The sequence below is a fragment of the Lissotriton vulgaris genome, chromosome 5 (assembly GCF_964263255.1).
Source record: "Lissotriton vulgaris chromosome 5, aLisVul1.2, whole genome shotgun sequence".
Lineage (NCBI taxonomy): Eukaryota > Metazoa > Chordata > Amphibia > Caudata > Salamandridae > Lissotriton > Lissotriton vulgaris.
The window spans coordinates 1,222,402,462-1,222,420,605 of NC_141693.1; the positions used below are offsets into that span (position 1 = coordinate 1,222,402,462).

General features: G+C 50.2%; 1 protein-coding gene across 1 annotated transcript in view; it reads left to right on the forward strand.

Annotated features, from left to right (window-relative positions):
- LOC147712343 (uncharacterized) overlaps positions 1-18,144 on the forward strand; it is a 125,922-nt gene that overhangs the window by 86,974 nt on the left and 20,804 nt on the right. Inside the window, exon 8 of the mRNA XM_086923037.1 lies at positions 9,700-9,810. Coding sequence (XP_086779163.1) covers positions 9,700-9,810 — 111 coding nt within the window. The remainder of the gene's footprint in view (positions 1-9,699; positions 9,811-18,144) is intronic.

Consider the following 18,144-nt stretch of genomic DNA (forward strand, 5'->3'; position numbering starts at 1 on the left):
ATCTTCATCCATTTTGCGACGTCTTTCATTCCTTCCTGGAGGCTGGCTTTGGCGGTGGCGGGGTCGTTGGTGAGGTAGAGGATCAGCTGGGTGTCGTCGGCGTAGGAGATGATGTTGAGGTTGTGTTGGCGGGCGATGGCTGCGAGAGGGCTCATGTAGACGTTGAAGAGGGTGGGGCTGAGTGAGGATCCTTGCGGAACGCCGCAGATGACTTCGGTGGCCGCAGATCGGAACGGGGGGAGGCGGACTCTCTGGGTTCTTCCGGCGAGGAACGAGATGATCCACTCCAGTGCCGCTCCTTGGATTCCGGTGTTGCTGAGGCGTTGTATCAGGGTGCGGTGGCATACGGTGTCGAAGGCTGCTGAGAGGTCCAGGAGGATGAGGGCAGCAGTTTCCCCGTGGTCGAGCAGGGACCTGATGTCGTCGGTGGTTGCGATGAGGGCGGTCTCGGTGCTGTGGTTTGCTCGGAAACCGGACTGCGAGGGGTCGAGGGATCCGTTGGTCTCGAGGATGTCGGAGAGTTGTTTGTTGACGGTCTTCTCGATGACTTTAGCTGGAATGGGGAGGAGTTCTTGAGGTCCGTGGTGAGTTTCTTCAGGAGGGCGCTCAGCTCGGCATGTTTCCAGCTCTCCGGGAAGGTGGCAGATGCGAATGAGCTGTTGATGATGTTGCGGAGTTGGGGTGCGATGATGGAGTCGGCTTTGTTGAAGATGTGGTGAGGGCAGGGGTCGGCAGGGGATCCGGAGTGGATGGTGTTCATCAGGCGGGTGGTGTCTTCGGTGCTGACAGGGGTCCAGGTGCAGATGATGGTGGTGGGGGGCGCTGGTTCGGTGGTTGGGTGCGTGGTTTGTGCGCTGAAGCTGTTGTGTATGTCGGAGATCTTTCGGTGGAAGAACGAGGCGAGTGAGTCGCAGAGGTCTTGCGAGGGTGTGATGTCGTTGTTGTAGGCGTTGGGGTTGGAGAGCTCCTTAACGATGCTGAAGAGTTCCTTGCTGTTGTGGGTGTTGTTGTCCAGTCATTCTTTGAATGCTGTCTTCTTGGTGGTGCGGATCAGCTGGTGGTGTTTGCGGGTGGCGTTCTTGAGGCCTGTTATGTGTTCTGCTGTCTGATCGCGGCACCAGGCTTTCTCGAGGGTGCAGAAGGTTTTCTTGGAGTTCTTGAAGTCACACACAACACAGCCTGCCCAGTTTCTTCCATAGAAAAACTTGCCTCTACCAGTAAAAGACTCTGGAATGATAGAGAGGAAGGAATGGACAGACAAGCCCCATAGGCTGCCATTATGTTGCTTAAATAGGATACTGTGCCTTTAAGAGAACTTTCCAGAACTTTCTCCCAGTATCCCAGAACGCACAGCAGGTCCCTTTTACTTTCAGTTTTTTTCCAGCTCCTGCTAACAGGACCCTGGCATTGAGCTCTCTCTTTTTTCAAGGGTTTATATTGGATTAAGTTCACTTTTTGATAAAAGTGTTTGCAGTATATATATATATTCTTGGTGTTTCCCTTCTCTCCTGTGTGTTTGTCAGGCATTTTAGGGCTCTAAAATGCCTGCTCTTTTCGACAAATGCCCAGCATGTGGAAGGAAGAAGGCCAAGACTGATCCACACGACGTCTGCATTATTTGTCTCCCTGAGGCACATGTCCCTGAAGACTGTGACATCTGCCAGAACCTCTCAGCAAGGACCCTGAGGGAAAGGCTAAAGATTAGGCTCCAAGGCCTGGAAGAGAGACGACTGCAGGCTGCAGGTGGGTCTGGGCAGGCTGGGAAGGCTCCCTCTGCCTCTGCTGAGGCCTCTGGGGGGCTCCCCAGAGGCAGGAAGACCAGCAAACGGTCCCGGTCTCCGTCGGCGTCGATTGCATCGACGACGACGGCGAGAGGGATGACGGCGGTGTGTTCCCCTTCTCCCCGGCGCTCCGGGTCGAGACGGCGTGAAGATTCGACGTCGAGGAGCCTGGTTAGGCCTCTGTCAAAAGCACTGATTACTGCGTCGTCGGCGTCGACGTCCACGTCGAGCTACCGGCGTCGAAGGAGAAGCCACAGGCGTAGGCGCTCGTCGTCGAGGCGATACCGCCGGTCGCCGTCGAGAAGATGGCCGGCGTCGAGGGGATCCTTGGCGTCGAGGACCTCATGGAGGCGGACGGCAGACACCTCGGCCGAAGATGCCTCCTCCCCCTATACCAAAGGAGAATCCTCCCGTCAACCCTCCTCTACCACCACTTCCTCCCTCAGGACAGCCACCACCACCGCTCCCGCCGCATGGGCCCGCCTCTCGACCGGAGATACCCCCTGTCCCTGCGCCGAGATCGGTGTCACTACCTCCTCTTCCTACACCACCTAAGGGGACTCCTAAACCACGACACCAGGATAGGCCACGGAAGACGCCTCCACTGAAACCTGCGGAGCGCCCACGGACCGGGAGGTTACGCCCTCGCTCCCCTGGGAGGGAGCGATCGCGCAACAGGTCGTCCACGCGGTCGAGACGCCGCCATAGGAGGCACAGATCTCGCTCTCACACGAGGTCCTCAGGGACCAGGGACTACTTTCCGACTTTGTCGGAATCGCCGGACACAAGGGTGTCGCCGGTTGATGACCTGGTGGCGTTCCATGATGTCTTATTGAGAGGCGCTGCCAAATTGGGCATATCCTTGACGGTGCCCACGCCTAAGACATCGGTCATTTTCGAGACACTGCAGCAGAAACACCTGTCTCGTCCACTACTACCTCTGGTGCCGGGCCTGGAGGAACCGGCCATGGACCTTTTCCTCACCCCTGCGTGACTAAGGCAGCCCCATCGAGATTGCAGAAAAAATACCGGGCACCCGATTCGGATCCGGCTTTTCTAAGGGTGGAACCTCCTCCGGATTCTGTGATTGTGACGGCGGCCTGCAAACAGCATGCCACCACCCCGTCATCCACAGTCCCCCAGACAAAGAGTCTAGATGGATGGATTCAGCTGGAAGGAAAGTATGTGGAACATCGGCGACCTCTATGAAGGCTGCGAGTGCCATGGCTTTGTTGGGACGGTACAACCGCACCCTCTGGGACTCCCTCCAGCAGTTTGCGGAACACTTGCCTCGCGAGAAGCGGGAAGATTTCCAGGAAGTGCTAAACGAAGGGATGCTGGTAGCGAATCAAATTATCAGCGCTGCAGCAGATTCATCCCTCTTGGCGGCACATGGCTTTTGCCATGGGATTAACCAGCGACGACATGCCTGGCTCCACATTACGTCACTGAAACCAGACGCACAGCAAAGGGTGGCCAATCTTCCATTCTCTGGCGAAACCCTATTTGGGAAACATGCGGATAACGAAATGGCCCGCATGAAGGCAGAGGCCGAAACACTCAAGGCTGTGGGTCTAGAGAAGCCCAAAGAAGCGAAGAAATCGTACCGCCCGTTCCAACGGCGGTTCGGTGGGCAGGGCAGGGGACATGGCCAAGCTTCGGGACAGTCGCAGCAACAACAACAGTTCCGTAAGCCGTTCCAGAAACACCCGAAGGACAGAGGAGGCCAACAGTCGGCACCATCGACCAAAGGCCCGGCCGCGTCTTGGCCCTGAGCGCTTACTTCCCCCGGATCTGTTACCCACTCCGGTAGGGGAAAGCATTCAATTTTTTCTGGCAGAGTGGAGAAAAATTACCGAGGACAAGTGGGTGCTGAATATTGTTTGCATACAGTCTTCGGTTCACCAGCCCACCTCCAGCAATTCCACCGGTCAGCTTGCAGTTTCAGCTGCGCGAGCTCCAGGCGGAGGCAGATATCCTGTTAAGGAAAAGGGCGATAGAAGACGTACCTCTGTCTCAGAGAGGAAGAGGTCTGTATTCCCGGTTCTTCCTGGTTCGCAAGAAGGACAAGAACGAGTTCAGGCCCATTCTGGACTTGCAACAGGCAAACAGATGGATTCGCAGGGAGAAGTTTCGCATGCTGTCTTTGCATCAGATTTATCCTCAGTTGCAACAGGGACACTGGCTATGTGCTATAGACCTACAGGATGCGTACTTCCATGTGCCCATTTCACACAAACACAGGAAGTTCCTGCGGTTCCAAGTCGGCGCCAATCATTATCAATACACAGTACTCCCATTCGGACTAAAGTCTGCGCCGAGAACATTCTCGAAGTGCATGGTGGTGGTGGCAGCACACCTGGGGAAGAACAAGGTGTTTGTCTACCCGTACCTGGACGATTGGTTGATCAAGGCATCCTCCTTCTCGGAAGCTCGAGCACACTTCCAGAAGACATGCGTTCTCTTGAACAAGCTGGGGTTGCACATCAACATGTCCAAGTCTGTCTCGACTCCGGTCCAATGCATACAGAACTTGGGAGCCTCCATCAATACGCTGTCAGCAAGCGTGTCTCCTTCGGAGGAGCGACGATTATCACTCCTTCGGAAGGCTCAGGCTCTTATGACCACTCCATCTACAACAGTGAGGACGGTGTCTTCTCTACTGGGAACTCTCTGCTTGTACAGACGGACAATACGACCACGATGTATTACCTCAACAAGCAGGGGGGTCGAGATCACGCACTCTGTCACAGGAGGCGCAGGCGATCTGGCACTGGCTTCTCGCCAGAGGACTGACCTTAACGACTACCCATCTGCCAGGTGTGCAGAATGTTCAGGCGGACGCACTGAGCAGACTGATTCAGGAAAACCACGAATGGGTCATAAACGACGAAGTACTAGGAGAAGTCTTCGCAAGGTGGGGGACTCCAGACGTAGATCTGTTCGCCACCGCCGAAAACAGCAAATGCCGAGACTTCGCCTCCAGGTACTACCAGCAGGGGACGCTGGGGAATGCGTTATGGATCAACTGGTCGAACAGCTTTCTGTACGCTTTTCCACCCATTCCCCTGATTCCAGCGGTACTCATCAAGCTGGCCCGATCCAGGGCTCGGATGATACTCATCGCCCCAGAATGGCCCAGACAGTGGTGGTTCACAGACCTGCTTCACCGGTCTCCCCTTCCTCACATTCGGCTGCCGTGCAGGCCGGACCTTCTCACAAAGTTCGGAGGGCAGATGTTGCACCCCAACCTCTCGTCTTTGAGTTTGGCGGCATGGCTCCTAAGATAGTGCAATATGGCCATCTAAATATGCCCGAAGATTGCATGGACATACTGAAGGAGTCTAAGAGACCTTCCACTCGGACTTCCTATGCTTACAAGTGGAAGAGGTTCTGTATCTGGTGTCAGTCCAATAACTATGACCCGACGACGTGCAAGGAAGACGTCATTCTTCCTTACCTTCTACATTTGGCGCAGTCTGGCCTTAATGTTCATTCCATTAAGGTTCATCTTGCTGCATTGACTGCCTACAGGAAATGGCCTTCACAGACTTCCTTCTTCCAGATCCCTGTGATCAAAGATTTTTTGGAAGGCTTGAAGAAAGTGTTCCCTCCTGTCAGGCTTCCTTCGCCTTCATGGGAATGGAATGTGGTGCGGTCCAGATTGATGAAGGAGCCTTTTGAACCTATTCATAAGGCTTCGTTGCAGCACCTGTCCTGGAAGGCGGCGTTCCTCATGGCCATTACATCGGCCCGCAGGGTGAGTGAAATTCAGGCGTTGTGTTGCCAAGAACCTTATACTGTATTTCATGCTGCTAAGGTTGTTATGCGTACTCACCCTAAATTTCTTCCCACGGTTATTTGTGATTTTCATGTCAACCAGACCATAACGTTGCCTACGTTTTTTCAAAATCCTTCATCTCCGGCGGAAAGGTCTCTACATTCCCTGCATGTTAGGAGGGTGTTGAAATTTTATCTGGATAAAACCAAAGATATTCGTAGGTCAGTCCAATTATTTGTCAGTTATGGATCGGTCAGGACGGGTCTTGCTACCTCTAAGCAGTCTATCTCTAGGTGGATTGTGTCCTGCATACAGTTGTGTTACCAAAAAGCTAATAAGACCTTAGGGGTTAAACCTAAGGCTCGTTCCACCAGGGGAAAAGCTGCCACGACAGCTTTACTCCGTAATGTTCCGATTGCAGAGATCTGCAAGGCGGCCACTTGGAAGTGGGTTCATACCTTTGCTAAGCATTAATGTCTGGAAACTGATGCCAGGGCAGATGCTCAGGTTGGGCAGGCTTCGCTGCGGAATTTGTTCGCACAATAGTGGTGTTAATTTCTTTTCTCCACCGCCGCTTTGGTGTGGGGATGGGCTTGCCATTCTATTCACTAGATTATGACTATACACAGAGATCCCCTACTACAGAAGGAGTAGTTTCTGTCCCCGTAACTCCAATTCTGTAGTAGGGGTATCTCTGTTATAGTCATAAGCGCCCGCCCTCCTCCCCGGTGGAGATAAATATTCATGTAAGGAATGCTACAGGTCTGGCGTGCTACGCCTTCAAAAAGAACTGAAAGTAAAAGGGACCTGCTGAGCATTCTGGGATACTGGGAGAAAGTTCTGGAAAGTTCTCTTAAAGGCACATTATCCTATTTAAGCCACATAATGGCAGCCTATGGGGCTTGTCTGTCCATGCCTTTCTCTCTATCATTCCAGAGTCTTTTACTGGTAGAGGCAAGTTTTTCTATGGAAGAAACTGGGCAGGCTGTGTTGTGTGTGGTTTTGTTTGGTGAAATTTCTAGTTGAAGTACGGTACATTGTAGCCTGTGGATATAGGCTGCATTATTTGTCTTTAAATTCTCTCTTAAGTGTCTGTGCAGTTTCTGCATGATTTGATAACTTAAGAGATTATTTTTGATTGCCGGGGTCCACGCACATGGGCGGGACAATTCACTAGATTATGACTATAACAGAGATACCCCTACTACAGAACTGGAGTTACAGGACAGAAACTACTCCTTCTGGCTGAGGGTGGTGGTGAGCTGGTCGGCGGTGATCTTGCTCCAGCTTCTGCGGGGAGCCTGTTGCGGGTGGTGGTGGGTTGTGGTTCTTCTGAAGTTGAATTGGACGCAGCTGTGATCTGTCCAGTCTAGTCCGATGGAGTGGCTGAAGGAGATGTGTTTGCTGGAGGAGAAGATGGGGTCAAGCGTGTGGCCGGCGTATTGGGTGGGGGTGTTTACCAGCTGCTTGAGTCCGAGGTTGGTGAGGTTGTCCAGCAGGGCGGCGGTGTTGCAGTCCTTGTTGTTTCCAGGTGGAAGTTGAGGTCCTCTAGGAGGATGTAGTCTGTGGAGGTGTATTCTTGCTCCACAGCAAGATTACAATTTCCTTTTCTTTCAGCACATATAAATACATGTGTTTTCTTGCCCTTTTCTTTGTCCTTCCTGCCCCCCACATCACTGCTCTTCCATTCTCTCCTTGTTGGTAATTGTAAAAAAAAATTGTAAATTGATACTTGTATAGCGCACTACTCACCCGCAAGGGTCTCAAGGCGCATGTACGAATACCGCTGTGGACCCATTCCTGGCTTTCCCTTTGAGGCGCCACTCCTGGGCACCCCCAAGGTGGAGGCCAGGCATCCTTAGCGTTGTGGAGGCCGTTGTGGAGATTAAGCAAGTTATTGCCAGAGTTGCAGAGTGGGACTCCATGATTGGAATAGGCACCGAGGCGAGAATTATCAGGTCCGTGGAATTTTGAGCCCAAGACCCGCTGAGGCGGGGAATTGAACCCTGGTCCCGGGCTAGACCTCTGCATCAGGGTCTGACGCTCTAAACATTGAATAATACTTGGTTAGCGCACAAACGTCATAAGTGCGTCCCTGCGGTTGGGCACACCTTTGGGTTTGTCACGAAGGACAGACTCCGTTGTTTTATATTTGTTTTTTTATTGTTGTTACAAGTTCAATCAGTTCATTTGTGTCACACTTTCATTTATCGAATATTTCATTTCATATCCTCATTTAATGGATTCCAGTGCACATTTATGGTGAAAAAACAAACGCTCCGATGCATTTCGGGCATGGCCCTTTCTCAAGGAGCTCTGTTGGTGAAAATAACATCATTGGTATGCACCATGATATATGACATTCATCACACAAGAGTAGAAGCAAAAAAAAAACCAGAAAAAAACGTGCAAAACATGCAAACTATATCAGTGTTGTTTGGATTAATTCATGCTAAACGTGTATTGTCATGATCCGTGAAAGTGCATAGTGACATTGCGGCGTGTCGGACGACTGGGTGTTCAAAAACAAGAACTAAACATACCGGATAATTCCCAATGACAGCGAAGTTCGGGGCAGTCACTGGCATGCGCTGTTGATTAAAGCAAACAGCGAAGATTAAAAAAATGATAACATGTCGCGGTGGCTGGTCAGCAGAGTGGCTCGAGTCGATATCGTAAATTAACTTACTTCGGTGTGAAGCTGAAAACGTTTCAAGGGCTCTCTTTCTTTCATAGAAGAGTCGTATCAAAGGTTCTCCTCCTTCCGGGGCGCTGAGGTAACCTGAGCGTAGGTATGTCACCGCGTTGGTGGGGAATTTGAATCTGACGGGAACCCGGAAAGGTTCGTGATGTCAGGAGATAGAAAACGGACTGGTGGACCTGGTAGAATTTGGCGGCCATCTTAACATGGGTCAAGTGATGAACGATGAGAGAAGTGCAGTGAATGCACTATCTTCAAGATAAAGGAAAACGGGGTGTGCGGGGTAGAAACGACAACGTGTGTGAGTTTGAAAGCGTGTGTGTAATGATGATATGTCACGAAGTCACGGAGGTTGCACAAAAAACATAAAACATAAGAAACGAAAGCAAACCACTCAATTTGCAACGCATTCCGATATCATACAGATCTTTACAAATAACAGCTAAGTTCAATACGGTCATTAAGGCCGAATGGTTTCAAAGATTGTAATCGATAAATCCAGGCTATCTCACGTTGTAGTAGAGTTTTGTTGTTGTCTTTGCTTTCTCTTTTCTCAACCAACTCTAATACCATAAATTTAAGCTACCTCTAATCATTGAGCCACACCTCACCACGCTTGGTACCCTCAAAGCTTGCACTTTGGTTCCCGTCCCCGTCCTGCTCTACTTTTCTGTGCCTATTTTTATGGAAACCTGCCCCACCAGCTCCACTGTTAAACCCCACATCATGCCCTCCGTTTGTCCCACCACTTAGAAGTGTTTACTTGGTACAATTCACCCCCTCCACTGTGGCTCACCACCTTTCCCCGTTTAAAAAAAATATATTTCTTGTAAGGCCTGTGAGGTGCAATTGCTTCCAAAACTCGCCTTCTAAAATAATTCACTTTTGTATACTTATTAGGTTTTTAATTCAATAGGTGTCCACCAAAACAAAAATGGCCACACCAATATCATGATTCATAGAAGGGCATCGATGGTTACTTGCATGTGTGTGTGTGTGTGTATACATGTGCATGCATTACGATGCATTAATACGTATACTTCATTGTGCTGAGGTCATCATTTGGTGAGGCCTGTTGGCTTTGGTAGTGCTTGTTTTCATTTTGTTTCCCATTTTCAGGCCAATTCTCCTCTTCTCATTTCACTTATAAGTGAAATGTCTGGAGATGAAAACATAACATACGCAAAATACCCATGTCACTCATAATCGCAATTTGATTGCCAATCCCTCACGCTGGCTAAATCGGAATTATGACTAAACTGGTAATGGGTACCTTAGAAGTTGAAAACGTTGCCTAACCCCGACAAGGCTTCTTCTCTGAATTGTATGTGATAACAGTTTGTTTCCAGTCTCAAACCATTGAATATTATTTTTCTTAATACTATGTTCTACCATATTTAACTTGGCTTGAAATTCACCTTTTAATTTAAAAACAGGACTCCTGGTTATGCCTGATGATGATGTAGTAAACATAAAAGAAGAAGAGGATATCTATTTTGTGGATCACAAGGACAGTGAAATATTAGAAGGCATCAGCAATCTGCCAGGTAACGTTTTAAAACATAGCTGAAAGAATGATCATTGCCGAGGTAAGGCCATGCATTGCACTTGTAGATGTACAGATGCTTATATTTGTGAATATTCCCAAGGCATCAGACTGGAGCCGGAAACATTTTGATCAGTTGTCTCTTGTGGTATATGGTGGCCAATATTCTTCCAGATGTTCTGCATGACCCTCGGAATCCCTAACCTATCCAGGTTGGACATCACACAGTGAAGTTGGACACCAACTACTGCTTAGGTTGGGTGATTGGCATCAATGTTGCACTTTGACACCGCACTTCGATAAGTTCTACAGGTTTCTCAGAAGATGTCCTGGCATCTTTAATGGGCATGGCATTTGATTTCTCTGACCTTTTTAGCGCAAAAGCAGACTTTGCCCTGGAACAGTTTAAGGATAACAGGGCCACAGAGCGTAACTTGGGGCTGCCTACCCTCATCATGCAATTTCATAAGCAATTATGCCCCCTCTGTGGCAACGGTAGGGGTTTCCAGTATTGCCAACGTCTCACCCCACTGCCAACCCAGCAGGTCTCCCACCCTTTTCATGGCTGAGGTTGTGGCTAACAAAGACAACTTCAACAACATTAGGGACAAAGTCGTGCTCAGTAGCCCGGCTCTCCAATAGCCAAATCTGCAAAACTTCTTTAGTAAGCACCTCCCTACACACAGCCACCCTGTTGTAGGCAGGACCTGACATTTCCTCCAAGGGTGGCAAGCTATTATTTCAGACAAGGTAGTTCTCCAGAGTGTTCAGTGAGCTAGGCTATTCCATTTCTTTCCATGCTGCATCATCTTCCACCACCATCAGGGCAGCTGACGGAGAACCCACCTCTCTGTCTTGGAGCAGAAAGTGCCAGACCTTTTGGATAAAGAGGCCTTAGAGAGGGTTTTGCAGCATGAATCCTTTTCTGGATTCACATGCTGTGCATTATTCCACCATCTAGTGGTTAGGTCCGGAACCATGTTGTGTTTTTTTGGTTTTTTTGTTTTGTTGTGGGCTTCATTGACCACTATTAGGTGCCCCGAGGAGGCCCGGGCTGTTCTCTCCCAGGCAGTTGCGGATTGGAGAGATGCAGCCAAATTCACCATACGTTGTGGACTGGACACCACCGACTCACTGAGCAGAACGGTTGCATCGTCGGTAGCACTCAGACGCTACACCTGGTTGAGGACTTCTAGCTTTTCGGGGGATGTCCAATCTACCTTGATGGACAAGCCCTTGGATGCCAGTCACTTTTTCGGCGGCAAGGCAGACTCAGCGCTTGAGGACTTCAAGGATTCTCGAGCCACAGCCAGAACTTTGGGCTTCATGACTGCCTCCCGTCCACCAAGTCCTGCACCCCTCATCAGCCAGGCTAGCTTGAATCCAGTGGCACAACAAGCAAGGGACTCACGTCTGGACATACCCTTTGCCACTTAGGGCAATCATAGTAAACACAACAAGCTGATGGACGGAGTGCTGAAACTTTTCAACCACTTGCCCCCAGTCACAGATCTGGGTTTAATCCATGTTTCTTTTGCTCACTATGCCACCCCAGTTTGGACCCAGCCATATGCAAATCAGTCAGCCCGAACTGCCAGGCCAGGTCTTCCCTGGACCAGAAACAAGAATCCTGGGACAGGTGCATGTTTATGGTCCAGGGAGGATTACATCCAGATTTGTGACAGGGAGTTTGTGGTTGAAAAGTTTCAGCACTCCATCCATCATCTTGTGTTTGCTATGTTTGCCCTAAGTGGCCAAGGGTATGCCCAGAAGTGGGTCCCTTGCTCGCTGTACCACTGGATTCAAGCTAGCCTTGCTGATGAGGGGTGAAACCCCGAAACCAGTCCTAGGAGGATTGTTTCCGGTCCAGGAAAGACCTGGGCTGGCAGTTCGGGCGGGATTGTTTTCATGAGGAACAAGGTCAAGACTGTTTTGCATATGACTGGGTCTTAACTGCTGTGGCATAGTGAGGAATAGGTCGATTGATTAAATCTAGATATGTGACGGGGGTGAGTGTTTGAAAAGTTTCAGCACTCCGTCCTTCATCTTGTTGTGTTTGCTAATACAGCAACCATACCTGCAAATCCACAAGGGTAAGGTAGACTTCCGAACGAATCCACAGTTCCTACCAAAGGTGTTATCTCAATTCCACGTCAACCGAAGCATACAACTTCCAAAAAACAAAGACACAAGCCGAGAACGCCCTTCATACACTGGATGTGTGGTGGGAACTGATGTGCTACCTACAGGAAACAAAGGATTTTTGTAAGGAAACAATTATTCATCTCCTTTCGCAGAGCAAGCAAGGGATCACCAGTCACCAATGGAACAATTCCATGATGGATAGTAGAAGCTATACAAACTTGCAACAATAGAGTAGGAAAAACATTACCTGTGTGCCCAAAGCACCAGGAACAAGCATTTGCAATGCAATAGGTCTTGCATTATTAAAGTTTGAGCTATTGGCATTGCTAATAATAATGCAGCACCAATAGCTCAAACAGTAATAATGCGAGACCTATTGCATTGCAATTGCTTGTTGGACTAGTCGTTTCCTCTTTAGTGCTGTAAGGATGGGCTCAAAACATATGGCACGTTGGTAGCTAAAGATCCTCTACTGGCTGAAGAGTTCACACATCATATGGAACTTTTGACAGCCCTGATTGAATAAGCCTGTTAGACTAACATGTTTGCTCAGCGAATAAATCACTTTATTAGGGGGTTCAGAGGCTTTAAACATCTCTGTAGAATTTTATGAAAAAGCTTTGTAGAATGGACAGCAAGCACAAAGAACTACAGAAGCAGAACCTCGCACATGAAGGCTTTACCAAGGTGGGCTGAAGCCCAACTGATCAAATAAACCTATTGAGTTACTTTCTGGCAAGTGGGTGGAAGAAAGGGTTCCTGTCAATGGGATCAGCAGAAACAGCACTTGGAGAGGAGATTTTTCTTCTGAAGGGCAGAGCACAGCCCAGCGACTGGGTGCTCCAAACACCACTCTCAGCTTCACCTCACTGTAACCTTTTGCTCTGCACTGGAGGTCAGCAGAAAAGCACCCTGACAAAATTGATTTTCGGCATCCGCTGTTAAAATGTTAGTTACTCAGTGACAACCTTCGACGTCAAAGGAATGCGGGCTGGGAGGGGGCATCTGCGGCAGTTCCCAGTTCTTTTACAGGTCGTCTCTTGTTGCCAAGTTGAACAGCTCCAGGGGCGTTGACATGCATTGTGCGCTGTTACTAGTATCTCTTAGACAGGGAATAGCCCTGTTTCTTCTTGAAATAAGATAGCATCCAGTTTACTGGCTTTTGTTAGTGTTTTTCACCTCTGATAAACAATGTCTGAACTATAAATCTTACGCTAAAAGGTGCCCCATACAAGAGGGGCTCGTCCACTCGTTGCCACTTAGTGTTTTTAAAGTGTTGCCCTGTAGTAGTAATGCGGAAAACATAACTACAAAAAATAGGAACACAACTTAAAGGTTGAGTGACCTATTCACACATAGAATGTTACAAATTGAGCGGACCCCATGCTATGTGGGACACTTTAAACAAGATAAGGAGGTTATCTATTTAGGTCTGGCCTACAGCACGCTTATGCTGTTTTGTCAGCCTCATATTGTCCAAAAAATCCTGGTAAAAATACATAGAATAGAATAGAAATAGATTTATTGAGCGCGGTTGCTGCCCAGGGGCGTCCAAGCGCTGAGGTGAGAAACAGAGAGGCAGGCCGGATTTAGAGATCGGAGGCTTTGGCAAATAATAAAGTCTTCAGCTTTTTACGGAAAGAGAGCAGGTCCGGGTTAGAACGGAGTGAAAGGGGGAGGGTGTTCCAAAGTTTAGCGGTATTCAGTGAGAACAGCCTGCCCCGGGATCTGGCTCTCTTCACTCTAGGAACCACTGCCAGGAAAGCCTCAGTGGAGCGGAGGTTCCTATTTGGGTGATAGGGGATGACAAGGTTGCTGTTGATTGCGGGTCCCGTTTTCCAAAAGGCCCGGTGCGCAATACACAGCGCCTTGAATGCCACTCTGTGCTTGACTGGCAACCAGTGAAGACTTTTTAATGCAGGTCTTGCTGACTGGGCTCGTGGAATCTGCAGCAGGGTGCGCGCGGCGCAGTTTTGCACCACCTGTAGTTTCCGGAGAGTCATCTCAGGGGCCCCTACATATAGGGCATTGTTTGAGTCCAGGCGGGACTGGATGAGGCCTTGTACTGCCACTTTCTTGGCTTCTAGAGGCAGAAGTGGAAGGACTTTTCTCAGAGTTTTGAGGATGCCAAAGCAGGTGGCGGACAGCTTAGTAGCCTGGGTGGAGAAGGAAAGCTTCCTGTCCAGCCACACTCCTAAGCTCTTGACGCTATCCTTGGGAGTTGGGGGAGTGCCCAGAGCTTGGGGCCACAAGGAGATAAAAGGTATTGGCGAGGCTGGGCCTAGAAGCATGAGCTCTGTTTTTTCTCCGTTTAGTTTAAGGGAGGAGCTGGTCATCCACTCCTTAACGTCCTCTAGGCAGCTCAGCAAGCCTCCCTGGGGTTGACTGATGTTCTCTTGAGCCAATGATACCACTAACTGAGTATCGTCGGCGTACGACACAATTTTGATGCCGTACGGTTCGACGATCCCAGCCAGCGGTCTCATGTAGACATTGAATAACACAGGGCTCAAGGAGGAGCCCTGTGGGACTCCACAGCTGAGAGGTTTGCTGGTTGATATTGTGTCGCCGTCAAAGATCTGAAAAGATCTGTCGGACAGGAAGGAGTCGAACCACCTTAAAGCGTCGCCTGAGACTCCGATGTCCCGGAGACGGTTCAGCAGGGTGGCATAGCTGACAGTATCGAAGGCGGCGGTTAGATCATAGAAACGTATATGCATAATGGGGCTTTTGGTCAACCCACGAATCTATTGGTCTACTCAAATGTAATTTAAAATTTGCTTCCATCAACCCCTGTCTACAGCATGTGGGAGTGGGTCTGCCTGCTTCAGACAATGGCCCTCCTCATGGTGAGTAATACATTTAGCACTTTTACATGTGCACATTCTCCTTGAAAGAAGTGCACTTTAGTGTCAGCTGTTGACCAATCTATGCTTTCATTTTTGGTATAGGGTGTATTTTAGAGCTTAGTGGGCGATATACCATCACAAACGTCAGAGCCATGCTGATGTGCAGGAACCCAGAGTTCGCTGCGCTACTGTGGTGAATGTAAAAACGCACTTCATGTGTCACGTGACACTGGGTCACACACGGCAGCTCAGAAGTATGTTTGTGATGGAATCAAAACAACTGTTTACATAACGGATAAAATAGTGTTGAATGCTGCAGTTAGTTTAAATAAGCATCCGTAAGCGGAGAGGTTAAACTATTTTAGATGCATCATAAACATATACATATTAAATATACAATAATAATTAGAAACAAAACTGTTAAAACCCATTCCCCCAAATTAAACCCCTCCCTTGGTGTTTGTGAAGTTAATGGCAGTTTGAAAATCAGGCAAGGATATTGGGGTAGAAGGGGGTTCATTTTACAGCCTGTCACTCACTCCGAGCAGGAAGAGGACCCCGCTATTCTTACCCTCCTCACTTTCGAAAGCTTCCATTCCAGCCTCGAAACTCATTCACCATGGCATGCCTCTGCGCCCGCATCCCAGCTGGGCTCCAAAGTTACTACAGAGGACCCCTTAACTTAACACCATAGCATGAAATAACATGGCATGTGTCCTTGATAGCACATATTCAACTTGGAGGTTCTTGGCACTATGTAACAGATGTCTATTGTTACCCAACTATATGGTACCCCTTTCATCCATCTTAGGGGTGTGACAGGCTGTATGGACTGCCAACATGTGATGGGGAGGAGTCGCACAGAATCACTCATTAGTGAATGGAACCACCAGACACAGCCATGTAATGGTGGACACCACATTCCAGCCTTGGGCTTCAACAGGTGCAGCGGCAATCAACCAAGACCTCAGCACCCATAATGCACTAAGTCATTGACGCACAGGAATGTAGCATAATATACTCGACTACATCTGGTAAACTTGTTTTCAAAGCAGTGTGTATAGAGCTTTGCCACAAATGTGAACTTTCACAATGTTGCCAAGTGTAACGCTGGTTAAGACAATCATACACAGGCAGTCTCTTTCCTCATGCAACTGAGACGTGACACTATTGCCATGCAACCCGCGCAGCCTCTCCCATTTGTATGGCATGATCAGAGAGCCCGGGCAAGCAGACAGTACAGACACCCACGCCACAAGTGTAGTGTGAAATAAAGGCAGAGCCCTTACCAGACAGCGCGCAGGTGAGGCGCCCGGGCGTCCGGCTCTGCGCGTCCGGTCCCGCGAGTCCACGCGTCGGGTCCTGCGAGTCCACGCGTCGGGTCCTGCGAGTCCACGCGTCCGGTCCCGCGAGTCCACGCGTCAGGTCCCGCGAGTCGACGCGTCAGGTCCCGCGAGTCGACGCGTCAGGTCCCGCGAGTCGACGCGTCAGGTCCCGCGAGTCGACGCGTCAGGTCCCGCGAGTCGACGCGTCAGGTCCCGCGAGTCGACGCGTCAGGTCCCGCGAGTCGACGCGTCAGGTCCCGCGAGTCGACGCGTCAGGTCCCGCGAGTCCACGCGTCAGGTCCCGCGAGTCCACGCGTCAGGTCCCGCGAGTCCACGCGTCCGGTCCCGCGAGTCCACGCGTCCGGTCCCGCGAGTCCACGCGTCCGGGCATCCTGTGCCTCTGCTGGGAAGCGGGGAGCAAAATGTTTCAGAAACCAAAGGCACACAAACACACCGAGAGCACACAGCAAGCAGAGCCCTTACCAGACTGCGCGCAGGTGAGGCGCCCGGGCGTCCGGCTCTGCGCGTCCGGTCCCGTGAGTCCGCGCGTCCGGTCCCGTGAGTCCGCGCGTCAGGTCCCGCGAGTCCGCGCGTCAGGTCCCGCGAGTCCGCGCGTCAGGTCCCGCGAGTCCGCGCGTCAGGTCCCGCGAGTCCGGTCCCGCGAGTCCACGCGTCCGGTCCCGCGAGTCCACGCGTCCGGTCCCGCGAGTCCACGCGTCCGGTCCCGCGAGTCCACGCGTCCGGTCCCGCGAGTCCACGCGTCCGGTCCTGCGAGTCCACGCGTCCGGGCATCCTGTGCCTCTGCTGGGAAGCGGGGAGCAAAATGTTTCAGAAACCAAAGGCACACAAACACACCGAGAGCACACAGCAAGCAAACCCCGGGAATGAGCTGCCACTCCCACCTCCGAGAGCTGCCTTTGAACGGGGTGATTCACAACATGAACTATCCGCAGGAATGCCTGGAGTACAAAGAGCTGCCGTTTACTGTGGCTCGAGACAGGCGGGTGATAATGAGACAGCTCCGCTTCACAGCGCTGCCCTGGACCAGCGCTGCTGCTGGTGGCGTCCCCGCATGCCCCGTTCATGCCCAATCCAGAGCCCTCTGGTTTATAATGGATGCATTCCCGGTGCAAAAAACAGCAATGGCTGCGCGGCGCGAAAGCAAAAGGAAACCAAACACAGAGGAGCGGGGGCGAGGGAGCGTGGCAGCTGTAGCAAGGCGAACGCGCGCTGCTGCGCGTGCTAGCCACAGACTGGAATGGGCAGAGCAAAGGCGGGACATGCGCCCGCCTTTGCCCAATCACATGCCTTTTAAAAAAACAAAACACGTGAAACCCAATGGCTGCCAGCGAAAGCCTGTTCACACGAGCGTGTGGTCAGCTTTCAAAACCCCATTGCAAGAGGTCTCACGCTGCGAGATCAGGGCTGCGCACTGTAATGCTAAGCGTGATACCTAAAATGGGCGCTACCCTCAAATTCCTAGCAAACATACCCATTGACGAAATCTGCATGGCAGCAACTTGGACACCTTCATAAAACACTACTGCGTGGACATCAAAATTAACAAGGAAGCACATGTGGGACAGAAAGTACTACATACAACACTTGTTTGTCAACACATCCACACTTCAACCCAACCATCCCAAGGAACAAGATACCGCTACATAATCTAATACACAGCATGTGAATTCGGAAAAAGGATTCATGCTGCAAAAGAAATTGTTACTTACCAGTAGGAGTAGTTTTGCAGCTTGAAGAATTTTCTGGATTCACATGTAACCCACCCACCGCTCCAGAAATAGGAGAAAAAGCAAACGGGTCGGAAGAACAATACCTTAATAAAAAATAAAAATAGAAATACAGAACAAAGAAAAAAAAGAAAAGAATCTGCGACCACGAGCAGGAACCTCCGCAGCAACGTCTGACCTCACACAAGGGATAGACTCACCACCAAATGGTGGTCAACAACACCCTCAACAACAAGAAAGGAAAAAACAAGCATGTTTCCAAACCCAA